This window comes from Sphaerodactylus townsendi, linkage group LG14 (genome assembly GCF_021028975.2).
Source record: "Sphaerodactylus townsendi isolate TG3544 linkage group LG14, MPM_Stown_v2.3, whole genome shotgun sequence".
In the NCBI taxonomy this organism is placed as follows: domain Eukaryota; kingdom Metazoa; phylum Chordata; class Lepidosauria; order Squamata; family Sphaerodactylidae; genus Sphaerodactylus; species Sphaerodactylus townsendi.
In genome coordinates, this window is record NC_059438.1 from 21,351,774 (window position 1) to 21,377,025 (window position 25,252).

A 25,252-nucleotide genomic window follows, 5' to 3' on the forward strand; every position below is an offset into this window, starting at 1 on the left:
TACAGACCTCTGAATTCCAGCTGAATGAAAAGCGTGGGAACAAAACACATGAGCCCAGCCAGACCGTGCTCTTCCTTGAAAGGAAAGCAAATATGGGCCATAGTTGAAAGCAAATACGGGTCAGCAGCAAGGTGGTTCTGAAGGCTTTGCTTGACTTCACCCTCCTTTCTGGGTCTGGATTTGGATTTAGCGGGGAGCAAGACCACAAAGCCCTGACTTACGTAGCCCAGTGTCATCTGATCTGGGAAGCTAAGCAAGGCCAGCTGTTGTTAGTACATTGATGGGGGATCACCAAGGAAGTCCAGGGTCGTTACGCAGAGGCAGGTATTGGCAAACCGCCTCTGAATATCTCTAGCCTTAAAAACCCTATGGTTCACCCTAACTCAGCTCAACTTGTAGGCAAAGAAAAAAAAGAGCCACCAAATTTATTGTCATACATTTCTCTAGGCTGAGTAACTGACTGCCACAAGGTAACAGGACAATCCCAACCCTGTACCAAAACCATTTCCAGATCAGATGCTGCAAACCATAAGTCTGTGAGAGTGGACCCTTGCAGGCTTAGTTGCAGGATGCTAATCCACAAAAATAGATGTGTAATTTTGAAATCTGCCTTGTTTATTCTTTGAGCAGGCATCTCTATCAGGCTTTACATCTTTATGTCAAAACTAGCTTCAGGGTCTGGTAAAGGAACGGATGGGGGTTAGGGAGAGGCAGCCTTGGTTCCTGCAGGGAGAAATAGGAGAAGGAAGACATAGAAATGATGTTTATTGGGGGCAAGCAAGGAGCTATCTTTGCCCAGGTGCCCTCTGCAGGACCAAGGACAGCCTTAGGTGGAGACAAAGTACAGAAGGTCCCAGGTTCAATTGCCAGCATCTCCAGCTAAAAGGTTGAGGCAGAAGGTGAGGGGAAAAATCTCCACCAGGGACCTTGGAAAACTACTGTTGGGAAGAATAGATAAAAGGTACTTTGACAGATCAGCTGCCCAGTTTCAGCATGAGGTGCCTTTAACTGTTAACATGCTCATGTTTAATCTTGTCCGCTTTCTAAACTAAACAAGGCCCAAATTGAGCTGGAGACCCCCTTTCCCTGCACAGTTTAGGTCCAAGTCCTCTAAAAGCCTGCAAAGGTGGTGGTGGTGGTGGGGAGGGTTTGTGTTGACAAGGCAGGGAATTAAAAGGTTTTTTTTAATGTACTAAAATAATAAAACGGTTTATTTTAATCATGCGCCAAGTTCCCTGGTCCGAATCTGCCTGTTTTTACAGAAGGGTCAGCGTGACTCAAAGATGCTTGACAAATGCACAGCTATCACCAGCAGACCCGTGCTTCTTTTTAACCCTTTGGAGGGAGCATAGGTGTCATCCTCATGCGCCCAGAGGGGGAGAAGGAATAGTGCCCAGCTGGCCCTGCAAAGGGGTCTTCCAGAAAAGCGGGGGCAGTGGGACCGCCGGGGGAGGGGCTTCAGGCCCTCCTCCAGCCGTCCTCTCGGGGTGATGCCAGCCATTCAGCCAGGCCCGGGCATCGCTGCACTAATGGTCCATCTGGCTCAAAGCCTGCAGGGCTGCTTTCATTTTTATTTTTTTTGCACGGGGGTGGCAGTGATGGCGGCGCTGGCGCCCAGGCCATGGGAGGGGGCGGCGCCTTGGCTCTCCTGCTCTGACCCCCCCTTCCCATTTCCCTCCTCCCTTCCTCCCCCCACCCGCTGTGTCACTGCGGTCTCCATGGAGACGGGATCAACAGCCCCGCCTCGCCCCGGCCGCCGCGCAACGCTTCTGCAGCTCGCGGGTTTTTGCACGGCGCGGCGCGGAGGCAGCGAGCAGGGTAAGCGGCGCGGAGGGAGGGGAGCCCGGCTGGCCGGGGGTCGCGGGCGCCCTGGCTTGGCGCAGGGGCGTGCATTGGGGGTTTGCAGGCCTTTCCGCAGAAGCCGCGGCTTGCAACCTGCCGAGGCGCTCCCTGCACGTTGGGAAGGAGATGGTCGGATGCGCCGCGGCCAAGCGGCAAGAGGAGGGAGCGCTGTCGTGTCAAGTGCACGATGTTTGCTCCGGATTCACTGATCCGGAATAACGACCGCGCATGGTTATGCATATGGGTTAGAATCGCCCTGCTATTGGGAAAGGGGCGCCCTCAGTGGTCTTTGGGGGTGCATTCCGGGGATGAGGGGAGGGTCAGCCCCAGAGGAGACGCCCTGACAGATTCACGCCCGCCTGGACTCTAAAAACGCCTTCAGGCATTTCTCTGCTGCTGTTTATGTCTCTCTGGGAAGAGTGCTAAATCACATTGAAAGCAGGCGAGATTTTTTTCTTTTTGCATGTGCAATTTTTAATGGCTTGTTTAGAAGATGCGAAGAAAAGGGCTTTCTGTGCATGCTTCACAGGATGCGCTTTGTGTGTGCCGTGTGACCGTGTCCATGGCCGGAGCTGAACCGAATGGCTACATTGCCTACAATAGGAGCTGATCTACTCCTTGTTTACTAGAGCCCACCCATGCACTTTGCAATTTACCAAGCCGGCTGTCTGAATGAATGTGTGTGTAAAGTGTCTTCAAGTCACAGCTGTTGTTAGGTGAACTGTAGGGTTTTGAAGGCAAGAGGCTAACAGAGGTGGTGTAGCCATTGCTTTCTTCTGCATGCACATCCTGGAATTCCCTGCTGGTCCCCCATCCAAGTACTGACCGGGGCCCACCCTGCTTCGCTTCCAAGATCCAGGTCGGATGAGACTGGGCTAGTTTGGGTGAGGCATAATAAATCTGTGCAGAGTACGCCTGCATGTTTGACAGGATGCCACCCTGCTCTGTCCAATCCAGCAGTCTTTCCAAGAACCCTAATAATAGTCTCGTACAGTGGTTAGATCTGGGAGAACCAGGTTTGAATCCTCACTCTGCTGCCCTGTTGCTGGGAGATCTTGAGTTAGCCACTCGCTCTCAGCTCAACCTACCCTCAGGGTTCTTGCGAGGAAAAAATGGAGGAGGGGGAAATAATGTTGTCTGTTGTTTTGAATGGGGACGAAAGTGGGATAGGGATAAATAAGCCCGTGGATGAGGTGGTCCGTCAGAAATTGGGCAGATGTCTACTGGAATGGGCATCTTGTTGGGGACCTGCCTCCTAATGGTGGGAATTGATGATTGGGATTATCCTGGACCCAGAGCATATGGGGGGCAGGGAGAAGAGATATGTAAACCTCAGATCCTTGTTCATACGCCTGTGGATAAGGAATGAGCAAATTGCATCCATTTTTTGCCTCTTACATCTACCCAGCACTAACACCCAATTTTATTTAAAACTGGCTGTCTTCCATTTTAAAAAATCTGTCTCATTGATTTAGATATTTATATCCTGCTTTTCTCTCCAGAGCAGCTGACAACCTCATTCTGCCCTCCTCAATTTTATCTTCACTACAACAACCGTGCGAGGTAGGTTCTGCTGAGAATGAATGGTTCCTGTCTCTCACAGAGCTTCTATGGCAGAGCGGAGACCTAAACCTGGGTCTCCAGATCCTAATTTGACACTGTAACCACTATGCACTCACCTGTTGTTACAGGTACATGCATAAAGAGTGAAATAGAGATCCAGGGAGATTTCTTGCTTCAGATTGTCATGATGGTAGAAGGAAGGGCAGCTAGAGGGTCTCCTCGCAGTCTTGCTGACCTTGTCTAGGGACATCCTCTTACAGTTTAGCTCAGGGGTAGGGAACCTGCGGCTCTCCAGATGTTCAGGAACTACAATTTCCATCAGCCCCTTTCAGCATGGCCAATTGGCTTTGAATGGGCCAATTGGCCATGCTGAAAGGGGCTGATGGGAATTGTAGTTCCTGAACATCTGGAGAGCCGCAGGTTCCCTACCCCTGGTTTAGCTGAAGGAAGAGAATGGAGAACTCTGGGCAAACGGGATTGTAGGACCTTATTCTAGAGCTATCCAAGTGTCCAACGCTTAGAGTGCTGGACCAAAATCTTGGAGATCCCGGTTGAAATTCTAATTTTGCTCTGGAAGCTTGCTGGATGATCTTGGACCAGTTTCTTTCACAAAGTTCTGTGGTTGAATGGTATTGTAAGATGCTTGGGGGGTCTCTATTGGAGAGGGAAGTGGCACATGAATAAGTAAAATTATTGCAGACCTTCACAAGCCCACCAGGACCTCAAAGTTGAGAGTGGGTATATTTGGAAAACCTCAGCTTTGTCCTTCACTCAAGAGGTTTTCAAACAGCATCCTGAAAAAAACACAATAAAAAATAAAAATCTAAAAAGTCTTTAGAAGCAGCTTTTTCTGAGCAGTAGAAAGAAAACCACAGAAAGGCATTAAGAAACCTGATGTCATCAACCTAAGAACAGGCAGGTCAGTTGAACCGGCCCCCAAACATCCAGCTAGTGTCTTCAGAAAGAAAGAGGGGAAGCGAAATCAGCAAAAGGATGAAATCAGGCCGGATTCTGGGAGAACAGATATGCTTTCACTTGGTGCTGAAAACTCAGTGAGTCAGTGGTGGATCCGCCTGGACCAAAAATAGCGGTGTGAAAATGGTGTGAAAACAGTGTAACCCCTTTTACACCATTTTAAACCATTTTAACCGTTTTCACACTGCTGTATTTGGCCCACGTGGAATCCGCCTCAGTGCCATATGAATAGCGAACAGCATGCTGAAACTGAGGGGCCACAGCAGAGAAGACCCTACTTTGTATAACATAGGAGGAAAACGGAACAGGACCTCTGAAGACTGTCTCAACTTTTGGGCAAGTATACAAGAGTGAATGTGTGTACTCTGATCCAAGCCATTTAGGACTTGAATGGTAACAATGCAGTTCACAAGCTGTGTAGGGTAATAATTCAATCTGAATTTGTATAAGGCTTAAAGATAACAACTGAAGGCTTTGAATTGAAATCTAAAGCACCTTGCTGTTATTTTGGGAGTGGTGAAATTATAACTGATTCAAGTCAGGAGTTTAGCATTTTGTGTCCATTGTTGTTTTTAAAGGGTCTATAAGGGCAGTCCCAAGTACAACACCATTACAGTAGTCTAACCTTCATGTGATGACAGCAAGGATTTTTGCCTTTCTTGCCTTTTGAGGAGAGCAAGGATTTTTGCCAATCCTTGCTTTTTGAGGAGAGGCTGCAGCTGGTGCAATAACCTGTCAAAGTTTTTCGTAACTGGAATCAACTGGCTGTTGTGAGTTTTCTGGACTGTGTGGTTGTGGTCTGGTAGTTTTTGCTCCTAATCTGTTTCTTTCCCAAACACAACTTGCCGTGACATGCCTCTGAAGATGCCAACCATGGATGTGGGCGAAATGTTAGGAGCAAAAACTACCAGTTCACAGCACACAGCCCAGAAAACCCACAGTAGCCCTAGCAATGACCACTTGCCCTATATCCCTTCCTCCTCTACTATTTCTGTGCCAATAACAAACTGCTCTTTTAAAATCCTCAGCAGGGTCAGCTTGCAGGGTTACATTACATGTTGCTTGCCCAAAGTGTTTGTCTCTGGCTGTGGCTCAGTGGTAGTGCCTCTGCCTTGCATGCAAAAGGTCCCATGTTCAGTCCCCCAACATGCCCACTTAAATCTCTCTTGCCTTGAAAACCCTATAGGGTTGCCATAAGTCAGATGTGACTTGATGGCATCCCCAAATAATCTTGTAACATCGGATGACACGCTTCCCACCCTAAAGCTCCGAATGGCCCCAATTGACTTGGAAGGCCTGGATTCTGCAAACTACCCAGAAGTCTTCAAAGGGAACAGATGATCAGCTCTTCAAAAGCAAGCAACAGCGGATTTGCTTCCACACTTCGGCTACAGTCCAGCCCAGCTGAAAGCAAGCTTAAGTGCTGCCGAAATCAGTAGGCTTAAATGGCACTTAACTCTTTGCTAGATAGCAGCCTGTATGTTATCCTTGCCTCGGCATCCAGGAGGTTGTTTCATACCAATGTGAACACAAAATAATATGGATTGTAGAAAAGGGCAGATGGCTTCCCAGGACTGATCCATTTCAGCCTTTACCCAGGCCAAGGGATGCCGCAGAACTCCACTCCAGGATGCTGCAGAACTCCCCTCTGGGTAGACTAGATGGCCTGTCAGTTTAGCAGCACCTTAAGGACCAACAGCATTTATTCCAGCATAAGCTTTTATTAGAACTCTCTTCATCAGATGCAACATGGTAGAAATTCATCCAGACTGATTTATGAGCACAACTGGTGTGTGTGTGTGTGTGTCTGTGTGTGTGTGTGTGTTATACAGTGATAGGCCAGGTCAAAACAAAACCCAGTCCAAAGAAAAAACAGCTCACTCAGTGGAAGTTGTGAGACACTCTCAGTCATTGTTAGATGGGCCAAGTATAAGACGTGCAGGATGAAATGAGATAAGCTGATACAATAGGAAGTTGAAGAGGTATTACTGCAGTAATTAATAACCTCAAAGCGTGGGATACACAAAATGTTGATACCTGTTTGGCCCTGCTAGTGGTGGAAACTGCTGCCTAGTCACAGCTGCGTCACAACTCTGGTATTCCATGGAGATTACCCATCCAAATACCAGGGCCAACCCTGCTTAGCTTCTGAGACCTGGCAAGATCAGGCTAGCCTTGGGGCTATTCAGGTGAGGGCGTCCGTTTTTATCAGTTCCAAATATTTGCTGTAAAAGGTCTTGGGCCAGATAAGAAGAGACCATTTGTCCATGCTGAAATGCTAAATACAGGACACAGTTGTTCAGGTGGAGCTGAGTCAATGGTGCAGTGGTTAAGAGCAGGTGGATTCTAATCTGGAGAACCGGCTTTGATTCCCCACTCCTCCACCTGAGTGGCAGAGGCTTATCTGGTGAACCCTTTCCCTTATTGTGGCCCGCACTCCTGCATTCCTGCTGGGTGACGTTGGGCCAGTCACAGTTCTTTGGAACTCTCTCAGCCCCACCTACCTCACAAGGTGTCTGTTGTGGGGAGAGGAAGGGAAAGGAGCTTGTAAGCCACCTTGAGTCTCCTTCCAGGAGAGAAAGGTGGGGTATAAATCTAGACCAGGGGTCTGCAACCTGCGGCTCTCCAGATGTTAAGAACATAAGAACATAAGAACAAGCCAGCTGGATCAGACCAAAGTCCATCTAGTCCAGCTCTCTGCTACTCGCAGTGGCCCACCAGGTGCCTTTGGGAGCTCACATGTAGGATGTGAACGCAATGGCCTTCTGTGGCTGTTGCTCCTGATCACCTGGTCTGCTAAGGCATTTGCAATCTCAGATCAAGGATCATGGACTACAATGTTCCTGGACTACAATTCCCATCAGCCCCTGCCAGCATGGCCAATTGGCCATGGTGGCAGGGGCTGATGGGAATTGTAGTCCAGGAACATCTGGAGAGCTGCAGATTGCAGACCCCTGATCTAGACTCTTCTTCTTTTCCCTGTGAAAACCCACCCTGGAGCTGCTTTCTGCACCCCTGAACATGCAGATACCTTACAGGTACTTATGTTTTCCCCTGGCAAATACCTGCTTCAGGGGGACTATTTGTTTATTTACTTACAACATTTTTATTATGCCCTTCTTCCAAGAAGGTGTTCCCTGATCTCTCTCTCTCTCTCTCTCTCTCTCTCTCTCTCTCTCTCTCTCTCCCCATTTGGCCCTCATGACAACCCGATGAGGTCAGTTAGACTGAGAGAGTGTTACCTGCCCAAGGTCACCCAGTATGCTTTGTGACACAGAAGGGGTTAAACTGTTCCATCCCATGCCAGTCTTGGGCTGAATGCCACACACCCCCTAGAGTTATTTTACACTTTAAAAAAAACTTCCCGGCTTCCCATTGAGTTTTTCTGTCCAGCATCAGAAGACCATAAACAGGTCCGATGCTTGCAGTCTGATCCTTGTTCTGTTCTTTCTTGCTCTGCTGAACAGAGTGACCGTTAAGATCCTTTCAGTGTGGGTGTGGACAAGGACAGCTTGCCTTGGTCTGAAATGACGTTTGAGACCACACCTGTGCAAGATGCATGGTTTGCACCACAATGGAAGACCTGCTTGGACTTGCCTTGGTGTCTTTAATTTCCTCCCCCATCCTTCTGCTTTTGAGGACCGTTGGGCAGTTGAAGCCCAACAGAAGCAGAGAAGATGGAAAATTACAAATGTAGAGTTTCTGTTGATCACGAGCCATTCTTAAAGGTACAGGAGCCTCTAGCACAAAAAAGGTCTCGATCCTTTTCATGTTGGCTCGTTTGCAGGAATCTCTTTCATATAGAATGAGCTCCAGTGTACGTTCCAACCTGTTTGCAGCACCGTTTTTAATCTTTCCCTTGTTCTGATCATTTGTATGGCAGAAGGGGGAGAAATCATATCTGCCCTGAAGTTTGCTGGTCTACCCACCTTTCTGTTTTGCAAAGTGTCTCCTCTCGCCTTCTCCACAGGTCTATCCTTAACCAGCAGTACCTTAACCACAATGTACTGCTAGTTAAGGATAAACCTGTGGAGAAGGCGAGAGGAGACACTTTGTAAAACAGAAATGTGGCCAGAAAATAATGGCCAGAAAACCATGTTTTCCAGTTGAAATAGTGTCTGTGAAGATCAAAATGCACAGTTTGCCATTGCAGTGCCATTAAAATCCAATTGGAAAGGTTGATTCCATATGCATCAGCATCCTATATGGAAACATCACCTCTTCGAACCATAATTATGCAAATGTGGAACATAAAACTGGGTGTGCCTATGAAATATACATACCTGCTTCCACATTTAAATAAAATGCGTTGAAGATGTTTAGCCTTTTCAGCAGATCTGTCTGCTTCAAGAACATTCTGTAACTGCAGAACGTAAAGCTGGCCTTTAAAACGGCTGCGTTTGTGCAGGCACAAGAGAGAAGATCAGTCGGTTTTGCAGTTATGCAATGGCTTTTGAAAAACAGAGCCATCAGAACGACTTAAGATGGCTAGGTTGAAATGTGTCCAGCAAAATTTCTTTCTTTTCGTCTGTTTCTTGAGGTATAGTTCATTTTATGTATAACTGAAAAGCTACGATTGCACTCGAATTGCATGACTGTGGAACCCAAGAACAATACTGGATTTTAATACTGTTGTACATTAATATATTTAACTTGTGCTAGAAACTGTGTACTTTGCTGTCATCAGCGGTGGATTGCAAATTAGATCTGATGATTCCTTTCTCCTGAACAAGAAATCTTGTTCCCTCTAATGGAAAGTGTTGTTCCTTGCTTCACAGAAGGAAATGTTCAGTGTTGCTAGTGCAAGTAGTATGAATTTTGCATCTCAGTTCTCTAGAGAGGGTCCAGCTAGCCAGACATGTGCAGTGACTGACCTAGTTCAGCGATATGGTGGAAGAATCTAGAATCTCTGTGTTCTGTAGCTGAGAGCTGCTTTTCTTTACCTGCCCGCTTCACGTGTTCATGGGAATCATGCTTGTTCATTTATATGGCCATGTTTCCCCATATAAATCACTGAAGAGACTTGTGTGTCCATAACTTTGGAGTTCACCTATGCCATGTGGTTACCAACAAGACTGGGGAAAAACGCCCAATCTCTTTAATAGAGGCTTAATATGTGGAAAGCTTTCAATGGAAATAGCACATTGTCTAGTAAATAATTTCTCATAAGGCCACTGTTATAGGGAGAGGGGACATTTTTCTTGTTGGGAAACCTAACATATTGGGAATGCCAACCTGTCAAGGTACCCTGGCATATGTCCTTGAGTAGATGTCCCATTTATCCACCCCAGTCAGGGTCTTAGCCTCCCTGACCCCAATTTCCAACACCTGAAGAGCAAAGGAGCTAGAAAAAAATGGCCTGCAGATAGTGATGCTTTAGGAATTTCCCCCAGTCTCTATGGTAGAGGCAATCCTAGAGTACCACCTGGAAATGACATTGTGTTCTCTCCTTTTTCAGGAACTACCCCACAAGCCTTCTGATATTTGCCAAGTCGGTGTTGGGAACCATAGTCCTGAGGGGTGAGGGTTTCAAAGTTTATACACTGTGTGTTTGTGTGTGTGTTCGTGCTGTGGTCTGCTGGCTCACCCGAAAGTCTCACTTGCTGGGCACACTTCTGTGTTTCCACATGCTTGCACATTGGTTCATTCAGACACTGTTCAAAACCCTGATTTCCTTAAACGCTGAACATTAGCTGCTCCATTAATTGTGGTCAGTTGAGGTTTGTCAAGCCAGGATCTGGAGTTGATTTATTAAGCACATTTAGTCTTAACTAAGGTTTGCATGTGATGTAGCAACTCAGTCATCTTGGCTTCATCCTGGTTTAATCTTGGTTTGTTCCACAGTGATGCCCTCCCAGGTGACAGAGAGAAAGAAATGAAATCTGCATTTATCAAGAGGAATCCAGGATTTGAGTGATTGTGAGATTAATGGTTGTTTTCCAAAATAACCATAGTTTCTAGTTATTTCTAAGCCAAGCTTCTGCAGAACCTGCAAGTGACTGTGTCACTCAGAATGCATCGGTTTTAGGGTGTGTCAGAACACATCAGTTTTAGGGTGTGAATGCCCTTTCTTATTCTTGCAAGAACAAGCAAATGGCAAGCCTACCATACAGGCAACACTAATAGATGGAGGAATTCATAGGCCAGATGGCAGTACGGTTGCCAGCTGCCAAGTTATAGGAAATCACCCATTGTTGCACTGCTCACCACCAAGCAGTGAGGGGCTGGGGAAAATGGCACAACTGTTGCCTGTTTTTGTTTCTTGGTGAAACACCATAAGTGACATCACAGGCTACTGCAATGCTCTAGGAACTCCACTGATCTCTGCGATCTTTATCATAGAGATTTGTGGGATTCCTTGGGCATCGTGAGGTGGGTGTGATGTCACTTCTGAGTTATTACCCAGAAATGAAATCACAATGTTGCTGCTGCTGTTTCCAAGGCTCCAGCCCTGGGAAGCTCCCAAGAATTGCCAGCGATGGGCTGATAATCTTAGCCGCGAATCTCCAATCTTGTTGAGTCTGTGAGCACATTTGTAATTTTAATAAACCAGAGAGATTGGGGGAATTCCTAGAGCATTTGTAATTTTAATAAACCAGAGAGTTCCTGGAATTCCTAGAGCATTGTGCAATGAAGTGATGTCACTTTTGGTTTTTAGCCAGAAATGACATTGTGATATTGCACCTGTACTGGCCTAATGTCAGATTTGAATGTGGAAACCTGATATTCAAATTCCTTCTCAGCAGCAAGGCTTGTCTGATAGCTTTAGGAAAAACTTGATTTCCAGTTTTGCCTACCTCGTAGGGTTGTGTTGAAGATAACCCTTCCCCTTCCTGCACAGTGTCCTGAGTTCCTTGTTTAAGAAAAGGATGTATAAGTGTCAATACATTTTTAAAAAAATCTTAAAAGTCTGTCTTTGTTGTGTTTATGAATGGCTATTCCATGTAGGTCACTGCATGTTACAGCCTGAACTACCATCTGCATGAACACACATAGCACTGATGTATTTATTTATTTATTAGCAAATGTGTGACAACTTGATGTTTCAACAGCAACAATCGCTAAGTGAGTTATGACAATGTAATAAAAGGGTAAATCAATAGTAAGGCTTAAATGGGAGAGAAAACAAATTTGTAGTTAGTAAATCATACCTGTCAGCTGCTGTGTCTTAAACATCAAAGGCCTGGGTAAACAAACAGCCCGCTGAAAAATAGTAATCTCTTGAACCTTCCAAAATCCCAGAAAGTGCATTGACCCAAGGATCTCAGCCAAGTTTGGAGTGCCTCTGGATAAGTTCATTCTTGTACATTCATAAGTAGGTTTATCAAAGTTCACAGAGTGGTGTTAATGGAAGGTACAGTGCATTAAGCCAGTTTTTAATGGCTGCATTGAGGCTTAGAAAATGTAAATAAATAAGAGGATGCCTCTGATCAGGCATAGAGTGCCTTTTGCTGATCAGATAATCACCACTGATCACTCTTTTGCAAATGGTATAAGGGGCAAGTTTCCAAGTGTGTAGGGTGCTTGGGAAACAGATAGCCTTAAATGTGTGAATGTCTCTTCATTGAAATGAACTAGTATACAAACAACTCACATGTGGGCCCTTTCACACATGCAGAATAATGCACATTCAATCCACTTTCACAATTGTTTGAAAGTGGATTTTCCCATTCTGCACAGTAAAATCCAGCTTCAAAGTGCACTGAAAGTGGCTTGAAAGTGCATTATTCTGCATGTGCGGAAGGGGCCATATTTGTGTCTGCCCCAGTATATTTGCATAAATGCAAATAGCACTGCATCTTTGCATCTTTATATGTATTCACATCTGGCTAATGGCCTGTTTTATATCTTGCATGCATCCATTATGGAAGATCTATGCATTCCTCGGCCCACGTCAGTGTGGCATTGAATAGGAGGTCCAAATTTTTATCTACCTACATTTGAACTAGATTCATATCCAGTGATGCATTAGAGGGCGACAAGATTTTTTGGGGGTATAAACTTTCCAGAGTCAAAACTCCCTTTTTCACATGCCTTATCTGACAAAGAGGTACTTTGAATCTCCAAAGCATATAATTCCCTGAAAGCCTTGTTGCTCTCTAAGGTACTGCGGGACTCGAATCTAGCTCTTCGACAGCAGCCCAACTTGTCTACCCTGTGAAACTGCCTTTGTTTGAGGTTTCTAATTTGTGCGGCTGCTGCATGAGCCTATGCACAAGTACGCATGCATCTGTTCGGGTGCATTACATCCAGCCTTTTAATTGTCACTGTCTCCTGATTTATGGCTGCTCTATACCTCTTTCTTGTTTTCCCCCAGAAGCCCCCTCGATCCAAAAGTGGAGAAGAGAAAAAAAGTTCACACACGTGTGTGTGTATGTTTGTGTGGTGTTAAGTACACATGCTAATCCACACCAGCCTTCCCACAGCAACAGCATCCAAGTAGCATGACCCACCCATAGCAACCGTCACCAGGCAACACAAACTGTGGCCGCCCCAACAGCCAAGCCTACAAGTCTGTTTATGTTTAATGTCAGGCTGTAACTAAGGTCCGGGGCCTGGCAAACCCCCAGCTTGGCTTGGGCCCTAACAGTCTGCCCTGGGCATGGGTGGATCCTGGCAGAGGCCCAGAGCGAGGGGCAGCTAAGGGCATCTGTGCATGAGAAATGGACAAAAGTTTCCCATTGGGCCAACCGTGCAGGGAAATCGACGCCTCAGATATGAACGCTCTGGCTGGTGGTGTGAGAAATATCTTGGGACTTGGCGAAGGTCTGTCCGTTGCCTGACTCGGTTCTAATTAATGCCCAAGCAGGTGGAGCAGCCCCAGAAGAGTGCAAGAGATATGCACCTCGTAGAATTATCTTTCCAGAACCTTCTGTGAAAGTTACAGACTCTTAACATCCTGTCTTCTACTCCCAAGACCCAAACTAGGCATGATAGTTATAGCTTTGTTTGTTTGAAACTGGATTCATGTTCAAAGTGAAGTGCGGAGAATCTAATTTTTGGAAGCAAAAGGGACATGTGGGTGAGAGGAAGTAAACCATGCCTAATGTTTTCTAGGGTTGCCAATCTCCAGGTGGTAGCTGGAGATCTCCTGGGGTTAAAACTGATCTCCAAGGGACAGAGATCAGTTCACCTGGAGAAAGTGACCACTTTGGAAGGTGGATCCTATGGCATTATTCTCTAATCAAGTCCCTCCCTGGAGAATGGCCTCCATAATTTTTTGCTTTTATACAATATTTTAGTGTTCAGCATACTTCCTATACCTTAGCAAGTGTTACCAATTGACCAGTTGTCCACTGGCATGACTGGTTTTTCCACCTTGTGACTGGTTGCAAGATGAGATTTCTTCATATAACGGAGGGAATGAAGAGAAGCCAGATTTTAATTGCTCAGTACCTTTTAAAGCAAGAAATATGCTGTGTCTTTAAGACCTTTACAGCATGAAGCTTGCAGCTAATTTTAAATCTCATTTTTCAACCCATGTTTTTCCATAATTAAAAAAAAGCTTCACTAAATACTGCATTGTCTGCTCACCATTCCATTCTGAGATCTGTAGTCAGAGAGATAGTACAGACAGAAGGAGAGCCAGTGGTGGGATTCAGCCGGTTTGCACCGGTTCGGTAGAACTGGTAGCTAATCCCACCACTGCCCCCCAATGTTCTAAAAAAGAAAGAAAGTGGTTTTCTTTGTGCCATTGCACTGTGCAGGGGGGTTGGTTTTCAAATATTGATGTCCTGTGCTAGCAAAAAAATTCTAATCATGGTTGTATTTTTATTCTTCTGGTCTTCGTAAGTTTTTGATGTGTGAGTGTTTTCACCCCAATAAGAGATGGTTGTTTTCTGTAGCAATATTCTACAAAAATATCCACTTCAGTTTTAATAATTACATTGGTCTTAGAAAAAATATATATATTTGGTTATTACCTTATCTGATAATGATTGTGATTATTGAAATGTACAACTATTTGAATAGCCAATGTTGAACTGGAGTTGGCTAACTGGAATAGGAGACAGTAACAAATGGTATTCCTGCAGCAGCATTGTACAGTGGCCGTAATGCACGGCACTCCTTGCCTCATCATATCAAAAGTCCCCCATTTGGGTCGTACATGCTCCTGGGAGCAGTTAATGGGAAATTTCTCCCTTGCATGCTAGGAAAGCACCACAGGAGCTAGCACTGTGGCCACTGTAGACCATGACCACTGCATGGACCTTGTTTTCAGCGATATGAGTGATAGGTAGTATGAAGCATGATGTGTTGATGGGCCTTAGAATGCATATGCGCTCTGGCACTCATAATATCCAAGGTGACCACTGGGTGGCTGCCCATAACACTTATAAACATGTCCTCAGATCAACATGGCTGAGAGCACAAGCATGGCAGAGCTGGAGGAGAGCTTCCGGAAGTTCGCAGTCTATGGTGATACCAAAGCGACGGGGCAAGAGATGAATGGGAAGAACTGGGCCAAGCTGTGTAAGGACTGCAAAGTGATAGATGGAAAAGGGGTCACCAGCACAGACGTGGACATTGTCTTCAGCAAAGTGAAGTAAGTGTCTCCTCCTGTTCCCTTTGTTTTTTGGCCTACTTCTGTGGTTTTGTATCCGGGCTGAATTTCTGGAAGAAGGGAAGTTTCACATGCTTGTTCGAGGAAATCAAAGGTTCTGTCTTAAAAGGTTCTCAAGTGGTCTACTGCACAGACTCTGGCGCCAAGCTTTACAAAAGTCTCACACAGTCAACTTCCCCAGAACTGGAAACAATATAAAATCAAACCAAACACTTGGATGCCCAGTAGCACCCTCTATTGACAGGAGGTTCTCATATAACCATCATGGAATATCAGGAGGGCCTTTCTTGAACTTCCAAATGAGTCCCAGTGCCAAGAAAGCTAGGGTCTTGGATTCAAGCGAAGGGCCACGGCTCAGCATTAGAGCATCTAATTGTCACGTAGAAGGTCCCATGTTTGCTCCTCAACATCTCCAGTGAGCATGATCAGGTGATGAAACTCTGGAGATCCACTGACCATCACAATAGACAATGTTAACCTTGGCAGACCAACATATGATGCAGTTTCATGTGTTCCTCCTGGCATGGTTTTTCATTCTTTCCTCTGTACTCTTGCTTAACCTTATTATTTCATACGTGCTCTTGATGACTTCTGCTGTATTCTTTTCCAGTCAATAAGTGGCCTGTGGTCAAACAACCACACAGGTTGCAAATGGAGTTCCTCTCTTCAGAAATTTGCATCTGTCATATCAGCTGCCCTCTTTTCGTCATTCTAATCTCTATCCAAATTGCCTGCAATTTTTCTTCTTCTCACTGTGCATGGTCCCCTCACTGCCCTTTGCAGTTCAGCTTCACTTATCTCTCTGTGATGTTCAGAAATAGGCATGTTCTTTCCAGATCGTCTGACATGGTGTCTGTTTCTCCTTTGTCTGTTAAATCTTTAGGTGATGTTATAAGACAGTACCCTGACTTGCAGGCTGTAGTCCCTGCGTCGGGTGAATGGAATGCTGGCATTGCTTATGGGAGAGCGTTTATTCGAGAGAACCAGTGGTTGTGGGAAGGGTTAAACTCTATCATTCATTGACTATCCCCTGAAAAACAGCTGGGGAGAGCATTTGCAAGGGTGAATTGGTAGGGAAAGAAATGGTTAGGCACACTTCTAGCAGATTTTCCCCCTTTCAAATGCCCCCACCCTCCAATTCAGGTTGGCCTGGCCTTCTTTGCACTTGGGTGGTTTTCCATGGTAGTCCAGTTACTAATGTGATGGTGTACGAAATCACCTGACGATAGAGATTTTAGATGGCAGAGAGTAATACACTTTCTTTCCATTATTAGCTGTGGTTTTCCTTTTACATCCGATGTACATTACAGCTTGATGTCTGTGTTCTCACATGACCCTCAGCAGACTCCACCGTGCCTGTTTTTTTGGTTTTTTTTTACGAATGAACCCCTCCCCTCTGTCCAGAAGACAGGCTGAGTTGTGTGTGTGTGTGTGTGGGGGGGAGGTCTCTTTTGTTTTTAATCTCCACAGCACTACAACACCTTTTAAAACCTTTAAAAAAAACCCTCCACTTATTTACATCCCCTTTCTCTTGTTTAAAAATTCTCTTATGCAAGACACAGACCATTTGATGTCATCAACAAATGAAATGAGTAATTGATAAAGAACTGACTAGCTTTTTGTCAGAGGCCTGCAATTATGCCGTTTCCCCTTCAGTCACAAGAAACTGCTGAAGCTGATAGCATCCTGACCAGGAAACATTTTTTTTGCAGGTTTAAAATAAAGCAGATTTTTTTTTAAAAAGTAAAGGGCCACTAATGATCTGTGGCACAAACAGTGCATGGTGTCGTGTGGAAACATGGAAAAACCCATACTACTGAGGTGACTAAAAATGTGGGAAATCCTTGATGTGATAGCTGCTCAGCACTTATTCGATTAGAAACATAAATGGGTTGGTATAACATACCATTCTACTCTACACCTTGTGAGCATTAAGTACATTTCAAGAATTTATTCTGCTTGTACATGTTCCATTTTTCTCTCCTTTATTTTTTTATCTTCTTTAGCCCCAAAGTGGTCAGGGGGCCAAGGGGTGATGGTAAGTATCACGCACCCAAAGGGGGCCATGTTCCCATGAGCCGGCTCTGAATCCCTTGTGCCCATTCCGTTCCAGAGGGAAGACTGCCCGGTGCATAAATGTGGAGGAGTTTAAGAAGGCCTTGGAGGAGCTGGCCCCAAAGAAGTTTAAGGATAAGAATAAGGAAGAAGCATTTGAGGCCATCTGCCAGCTAGTAGCTGGTAAAGAACCAGTCAACGTGGGCGTCACTGTGAGTAACTGCTGCCAGAAGGAAGCAAGGCATTGTGGGGAAAAATTTGGGGCTCATCCTGCCCCAAAGCACGATGAGCAATAGATCTGAGAGAAGGAAAAATGGGAGGTGGGACAGTTCATGTGCAGGGCTGTCACTATGTGTCCTGAGTCCCCTCCTCACATTCGGAAGTGTACACAAAAGATGCTTGATTAGAACAGAGGTGCTGCTACTATTCTCTAGCAGCTGCAGGTCAACCCCATTTCACAAAAATTTGATATGTCTTAATCCAATGGTGGCGAACCTATGGCACGGGTGCCAGAGGTGGCCCTCAGCCCTCTCTGTGGGCACGCGTGCACAGAGTTCGTCATGTGATAATAGTGTAATTATTTCAGGGAGATTATTAGCATTAAACCTAAGACCTAGTTTTGGGGAAGCAGTGTAAGTAACCCTGTTAAGCACTGTTAAACCCTACTGATTTTCTTGGGAAGAACGAAAGCGTGATCCTTTACCTGAGAGTAAGCTCGGTTGCTGGCAACGGGGTTTGCTTCTGAGTAAACCCTCCTAGGGTCATGATTCACCCATTTGAAGCGTTGCACAGTTGCTTCAAAGCAAAGCCACTGACTACCACCAAGCTTACTCCCGAGTAACGTGTGCCTTTGAGCCAACCGTTTTTTTCTATACTAAAACCTCAGTATTCAGGTTAAATTGCCGTGTTGGCACTTTGCGATAAATAAGTGGGTTTTGGGTTGCAGTTTGGGCACTCGGTCTCGAAAAGGTTCGCCATCACTGTCTTAATCCCTTCTCTCAGCTAGTATCTCAGAGTGGAAACGACCTGAGGCAGAATTTGCAGGCAGATTTTTCTTTTATTTTAGGGGGGGGAGTAGTAGAACATCTGCTTTGCATTCAGCAGGTTCCAGATTTGATCTGACATCTCCTAAATCAGTTGGTAGGCGACATAAAGGACCTCTGCTCAAGACCATAGAGAGCCGTCGCTAGTCAGGATAGACAAGATTGACCTAGATAGGGCAAAAGTCTGATGCTGCAGAATGCAGCTTCATGCATGTTCAGGTGAAGTCTCCAAGTAAAAGTATCTCAGGTAAGACTTTTGCTTGAGAATTTGAGGAGCCATTGCCAATCAGAGGGCTAGCTAGACCAGGGGTTGGGAACCTTTTTCACTCAAAGAGCCATTTGGCTCGCTCGCTTGCCCCCCGCTCGCCCCCCCTGCCTGCTCGTCCCTACTCCCCCACCCGCTTTCCTGCCCGCCCACTCGCCGCTTGCTTGCCCCCACCCACCTGCCTGCTCACTCGCCCACCCCCCGCTCACTTGCCTGCCTCCCCCCGCTCACTTGCCCACCTCCCCCCGCTCACTCGCTCGCCCCCACCCCACTTGCTCGCTTACCTGCTTGCCTTGCTGCCTTTAATTTCTGCCCGGGCTTGCCCGGGAAGGGGCAGGCCATGCCGGGAGCCGCAGGAGAAGCAGCGAAGAGCCGCTTGCAGCTCGGGAGCCATGGGTTCCTGACCCCTGAGCTAGACCATTGCTCTGATTGGGTCCAATGCCGTTTTTCGTATCTGGTGCTAATGTTAGAGGAGGTGGGTAGAAGTGGCATTCAAATGGAGGGGTGCTTCAAGAGATAGAGCAGAGGTGCTGAACTGTCCCTTTGTTTTGTGGTTGGCAGAAAGCCAAGTCTGTGGGTGCCGTGGAGAGGCTCACTGACACGTCCAAGTACACCGGCTCTCACAAGGAGCGCTTTGACGAAACCGGAAAGGGCAAAGGCAAAAGTGGCCGGGAGAACCTCGTGGACAACAGTGGTTACGTGTCGTCCTACAAGAACGCAGGCACTTATGATGCCAAAGTGAAGAAATAGGAGTGGCCGCCCTTCATGGCTGCTCTTCCCAGACCCTAACGACATGCCCTTCTTAGTGGAGTTCAGCTTCGCTGGGCCCGCTCCGAGCCTTAGAACTGCAGCTGGAAGGGGTGTCTGTTCCCCAAGCAGCCCGTGCAGTTGCTGTGTTATGCCTCTAACGTGCTCCTAGGAGGGCCTCTACATCTCAGCTCGCTTCCTTTCTCACTGTGGTCACGCTCTTCCCCACATTGCCTCTGCTGCTACTCAAGAGTGTTGCCAAAGATTCCCTTGCCCCAGCCCTTGCTTTGCTAGCTAGTGCTAATGATGAGGCGTTGCTGACCCTTGGCGGGGAAGGGGAGGGGGAAAGGAAAACTGCACTTGTCGAATTGACCCGCAACGCAGAACGTTTCTGTCAGATAAATAAGATGGCGTCCTCTAATACGCTCCTACGCTTCTGACAGGGCCCGACAGGCCTCGCTCAACCCCTCTCACCAAGTGTGCTTGTGACACCCCAGGGCTCCTGGCCCTCCCACCTTGGCACCCTTTCACTGCTTTGAATCATAAGAAAAACTGTATATAAATAAAGTTCTACTACTATGACTCTGACTGATTTCGCTTTTGAATCTACCAAGCAGTTGTTCCTCTTTAAGCACACTACCTGCGTAACAGTATAAACTGATTTCTGCTCCCTAAGAAAATCGCCTCAGGCTTCCTTCCAAGTAACAGGTAGACTCCTATTTGACATCCACAACTGGAGAACTTTTGGGAGAGGATAGATGTGATGATGTTCTCTCATTGTCCTTCTCTTTCTTCAGTATGCTCTTTTCTAGACCTGCTTAGCTATGATTTTTTTCTGGAAGAGCCCAGCCGAAGACATTATCATGCAGACTAGATGGGGATATCTTCCAAAGTTCCATCTGCATTGGTGCCATTTTTCCTCTGTAGATGGATGCCCGCCATTTCCCCCAACTTGTCATTGGTCAGCTTTGACAGTGGTTTTACAAAACAACAATAATGTCTATAGTGCAGTAATACTATACTACAGCACTACAGCATTAATTGCTAATTTTAAAACAACTCAACCCCACTTTTCCCCTTGTAGCCCACCTGGGAAATGCAGGGAAGATGGTAACTGATAGGAAAAAAATTATTTATTCATTCATTTATCGATCACATTTTTATCCCGCCCTATCCCAAAGGGCTTAGGGCGGGTTACAACAGTTAAAACAATAAAACATTTAATACAGTATTAAGCATTATAACTATAAAAACGCCTACAACATTCTAAAACAGATTAGTAAATAACTTATAAAAATAACTTAAAGTAGTAGATGGCTACTTAAAATAATCCAACCGTCTCGTCCCCACTCCTCCCACTCCCCGCCATTTCAGAGGTTCGAGAGAAGTTGGTGCCGGCTGGCTAGCTGGAAACGTGCAGTAAAGTCCGCTGTGGAAGCTTAGCTGCCAGTGGCAATGTGCCTGCATTTGTACAGTCAATGAGAGCTATGTGAAGAGTCCTCATTAGATGAAAGCAGCCTCAGTTTAGGTTTTGTTAAAAATGCTTCTCTGGTCTGGATGGCTCAGGGTGGCTTGGTCTTGTCAGATCTGGAAAGGGAAGCAGTGTTGGCCCTGCTTGCTACTTGGATTGGAGACCACCAAGGAAGTTCATGGAAAGAACTGCCGGCACCTACTCTTCTGGTGGCCAGAGACCTGCAAGATGAGAAGTTTTTACAGCCTGCATAGAATTCTCCGCCTGTGATGCGGGAGGGTGGGGAGAGATGGCTTGATGCCAGATCTCTTTACAGTCCATGCCACTAATTTTTATGGCTTGGCTGCTATTTTCTGTCTCACGTCTGTCTCTGTTATCAGTTTCCCGGGCTCAGGGTCCCCCCCCCCCCCCGCCCCCAGGACATCTTTTGGTTTGTGAAGCGGTGAAGGAGCCATCCTGTTACTCAGTCCAGCCTTGGGGGCTGCTCAGTCACTGCAGATCTTCAGCTGCCCAAACCACTTTCTCCACCGGTAATTCCTGTTGTCTATGATGGGGAGAGCTTTACACCATGCTTGCTGGAGCTCGATCACTGGAATGAAGAAGAAGAAGAGTTTGGATTAATATTCCGCTTCCTCTCCAGTGTGGTATAGTGGTTAAGAGCAGGCGCACTCTAATCTGGAGAACTGGGTTTGATTCCCCATTCTGCCACTTGAGCTGTGGAGGCTTATCTGGTGATAAGCCTCCACAGTTAGATTGGGTGACCATGGGCTAGTCACAGTTCTTCGGAGCTATCTCAGCCCCACCTACCTCACAGGGTGTTTGTTGTGAGGGGGGAAGGGAAAGGAGTTTGTAAGCCCCTTTGAATCTCCTTACAGGAGACAAAGGGGGGATATAAATCCAGCTCTTCTTCTTCTTCTGTAAGGAGACTCCAAGGGGCTTATAAACTCCATTCCCTTCCGCTTCCTCCTTGTGAGGGAGATAGGGCTGAGAGTGTTCTGAGAGAACTGTGACTAGCCCAAGGTTGCCCAGCAGGAATGTAGGAGTGGGGAAACAAATCCAGTTCACCAGAAAAGGCTCCACTGCTCCTATGCAGGAGTGGGGGAATCAAACCTGGTTCTCTAGATTAGAGTCCACCTGGTCTTAACCACTACATCATGCTGGGTCATTGCAGGGCTTTTATTAATAATTTCTGTTGGCAGGGCTCTTAATAATTTACTCACTCAAACATATGTAATACATACACAATACTTCCAATGCCCTGCTTTACATCACCCAGGCTAGCTTGAACTCATCAGAAACTAAGCAGGGTGAGCCCTGGAGACTGCTTGGATGGGAGGCCACCAGGAAAATACAGGGTTTCTGCACAGAGGCAGGCAATGGCAAGCTGCCTCTGAAAGTCTCTTGGCTTGAAAACACTACAGCAGGGGTCCCCATGGCACCTGTTCACATCTTTCCGGGGGCCTGCCAAATGTTTATAGAAAGTGGGCGGAGCCAGCTGGGCCATTTGACCAGCAGTGCTTCTGGTTGGCTACTGGAAATCTAATTGGCTGTGCAGATTAAAAGGCATCCAATTATACAGAGCTTATGACTGAAATATTTAAGAGTTACAAAGCACCTCTTTTCTTCCACTTTTGAAAATTTCTCCATAGCTGGAGAGCCAGCATGGCATGGTGATTAAGAGCGGTGGACTCTAATCTGGAGAACTGGGTTCGATTCCTCACTCCTCTACATGAAGCTTGCTGGATGACTTTGGGCTGTTCACAATTCTCTCAAAACTCTCATGCCACATGGAGGCAGGCGATGGCAAACCACCTCTGAACGTCTTGCCTTGAAAACTCTGAGGGGTCACCACAAATCAACTGTAACCGGATGGCATTTTCCATCACTGACTGTTTCTTTGGCTGCGTGGAGTCTGGAAGCAGCCAGAGAAAGTCCTTGAGTCTCTCCAAAACAAAATTGCTTTGAGCACTAAGGGAACACACCTTCAGAGGAGAAATTCCCTCAGCCAAGAAGTGCATAAAAGGTAGGGTTGCCAAGTGGCGCTTGGGATTTTTCCAGAGTTGGCAACCCAGAAAGGAATAAGCCATTGCTGACCTTTGGACACGAAGACTTGGATCTTGCCCTATCTGCAGAGTTAATGCTATAGGTAATAGCTACTGCAAGTGATACAAGCTGCCCCAGTATTGTGTAGAAGCCACCTTGACTGCTTGGTATAAGTACCTGCCTACATGTATGTGCCTGTCTTTGAAAAATGGCTATATAAAAGATGAAGAACATTGCATGTGGAGCAGGCAACAGCGCCATCTGCTGGAACACATTTTCACTCTAAGTGTCATTTTTAGAATGCTGCGCTTCCTGTTCAAGTGAAGCCAAAATAATTTGAGCTTCTCTCCGAGCTTAATCAAAGCACGGAAAGGCTGCCTGGCTGAAGTGAGACACTTTAATTTGGGAGTCAAGGTCTGATGCTGTGTGATATGAAGAGATGGAAGAAAAGAGAGAACAGGGACAATGCGTGTCCTTTTTTGGCAGGGATTTCCATAAATAAAGGAGGGTACAAGGGAAGAATGGCTCTTGCTGTTTGAGGCAGTAGATATCACAAGCTGTCTTGGACTAAGATGTTTGGCTGCCATATTCCGGTTTGTGACAGATGCAAAGGTCAGCTCTGGAGCCTATTTTAATTTGAATGTCTGTAATGCCGGATGACCCAACAATAAAGAAAAAAGCCCTCGCAGCAGAGCATGGCTTATTCTCTCTGGAGGACTGTGGCCCATTTTTTTTGCCTGAGGGAAGACGAGTGCAAATCTTGAGCCCCTTCCACACATGCAGAATAATGCACTTTTAAAAAAATTAAATACATTTTTTATTAATTTCCAAATGAAATAACAATAGAAACGTATGTAATAACAGTGCACTATTTGTTCAACAAATGGGGGCAGTATATTACATATTGTGTAATATGTAGCAGCAGTGGCGTAGGAGGTTAAGAGCTCATGTATCTAATCTGGAGGAACCGGGTTTGATTCCCTGCTCTGCCACTTGAGCTGTGGAGGCTTATCTGGGGAATTCAGATTAGCCTGTGTACTCCCACACATGCCAGCTGGGTGACCTTGGGCTAGTCACAGCTTCTTGGAGCTCTCTCAGCCCCACCCACCTCACAGGGTGTTTGTTGTGAGGGGGGAAGGGCAAGGAGATTGTAAGCCCCTTTGAGTCTCCTGCAGGAGAGAAAGGGGGGATATAAATCCAAACCCTTCTTCTTCTTCTTCTATCTTACATTTCTTAATTTCCCATTTTATGCTACCGTATAATGAACTTTGAAAAAGAAAGCACACATATATAAGCTTCTACCATTGAACATAAAACATTCAAAAATAATAATAAAGGCCCCATGCGCACATGCAGAATAATGCACTGTCAATCTACTTTCAATGCACTTTGCAGCTGGATTTTACTGGGAGGAATAGCCAAATCCACTTGCAAACAGTTGTGAAAGTGGATTGAAAGTGCCTCATTCTGCATGTGCAGAAGGGGCCTAAGTGTACAGATTGCTTTGTGCATGTTGTCACCCCTTGCCCCCCCCCCCCAATTGGCCTGAAAAAGGGCCCTAGTGGGAACTACACTACCCAGGAGACATTGCAAGCCCCAAGGTCTCCTGGGTAGAGTAGCTCCTGCCAAGAAGAAGAAGAAGAGGAAGAGGAGTTTGGATTCATATCCCCCCTTTCTCTCCTATAAGGAGACTCAAGGGGGCTTACAAACTCCTTCCCCCCACCCCCCAACAAACACCCTGTGAGGTGGGTGGGGCTGAGAGAGCGCCAAAGAACTGTGACTTGCCCAAGGTCACACAGCGGGCATGTGTTGGAGTGCACAAGCCAATCTGAATTCCCCAGATAAGCCTCCACAGACTTTTCTCATCCTGAACTGAAGAGGCATGAACTTTTTCAGCCTGAACTAAGGTAAGGTAAGGTAGGGGAGGGGAGGGGAGGGGAGGAGAGGGGAGGGGAGGGGAGGGGGCAGAAAACTTAGAATCTGCCCCAGGTGCTGTTTGGCCCAGCTAAGCCTCTGCTTTTCAGAGATACCCTGTTAAACAGAGCTCCTGTCTAAAATAGAGAAGAGCCATTTCCTGGTTGTCATTTTGTGGTGGGTGGTTGATTCCTTCCATGGAAGCAAGTTTGGGGCTGCAGCCCCTTCACCTCAGGGTCAGAACTGCAAATCCCGAGTCCCAAGTAAGCCCTGATTCAAACAAGTCCGGACCTTATGGGTGGAAGTATTTTGAGTTATCACAAATAACTGCTTGAAGCTACTAGGGTGTCAAAGTGTGCTTTTAAAATAATCTGCTGTAAGAAATTAGCAGGCAAAGATACAAAGTATACTTTAATGCAGCAGAAAGAACCCTGTGTGAACAATATGCCATGAAAAGAGGCAGGAAACCAATCTTGAAACACAGCAACAAGATTTGATTTGTGAAAAAAAAAATTACAGTTAAAAATATATATATATAGTTTACGTCATAGAGTTGTTGCAGTGTTGAGGGGACCTGAGGGGATGGGCTTATCTGTCCAGAAAGGGGAGCTTTCAAAAAAGGTGGGAAAACGCCAGGTGTGTTCCTGAGGCATTCAGTCGCCTCCCTTAACTGGCAGCCTTATAAAAGGAGTCCTGCTTGTCATGGGAAACAGGGATACAGCTGAAGTTTATTGGACATAAGTATGAAGGAGAAGTTTCCCCTCCTTGAC

General features: G+C 46.2%; 1 protein-coding gene across 6 annotated transcripts; it reads left to right on the top strand.

The window, feature by feature from the left end:
* The first annotated feature begins 1,698 nt into the window (after positions 1–1,698).
* On the top strand, positions 1,699–19,636 carry TPPP3 (tubulin polymerization promoting protein family member 3). 6 transcript variants are annotated; one of them, XM_048515987.1, is made up of 6 exons: positions 1,720–1,818; positions 3,345–3,405; positions 9,839–9,900; positions 14,733–14,926; positions 17,058–17,211; positions 18,869–19,636. In XM_048515987.1, the coding sequence occupies exons 4-6, from the start codon at positions 14,739–14,741 to the stop codon at positions 19,055–19,057; spliced, it is 531 nt and encodes a 176-aa protein (XP_048371944.1). In that variant the 5' UTR covers positions 1,720–1,818; positions 3,345–3,405; positions 9,839–9,900; positions 14,733–14,738; the 3' UTR covers positions 19,058–19,636. The 6 variants fall into 6 exon arrangements, with proteins under 6 accessions (XP_048371943.1, XP_048371949.1, XP_048371948.1 ...); XM_048515988.1 differs by having other exon boundaries at positions 1,762–1,818; positions 3,350–3,405; XM_048515991.1 differs by lacking the exon at positions 9,839–9,900 and having other exon boundaries at positions 1,719–1,818.
* Positions 19,637–25,252: the final 5,616 nt, after the last annotated feature.

What these genes read in the sequence shown, in the direction of transcription:
- TPPP3 (XM_048515992.1), top strand. Translation starts at nt 14,739, where the DNA reads ATGGCTGAGAGCACAAGCATGGCAGAGCTGGAGGAGAGCTTCCGGAAG. An exon ending in ATTGTCTTCAGCAAAGTGAA is followed by an intron (nt 14,927 to 17,057) that starts GTAAGTGTCTCC and finishes ATTCCGTTCCAG; the next exon opens with AGGGAAGACTGCCCGGTGCA. An exon ending in CAGTCAACGTGGGCGTCACT is followed by an intron (nt 17,212 to 18,868) that starts GTGAGTAACTGC and finishes TGTGGTTGGCAG; the next exon opens with AAAGCCAAGTCTGTGGGTGC.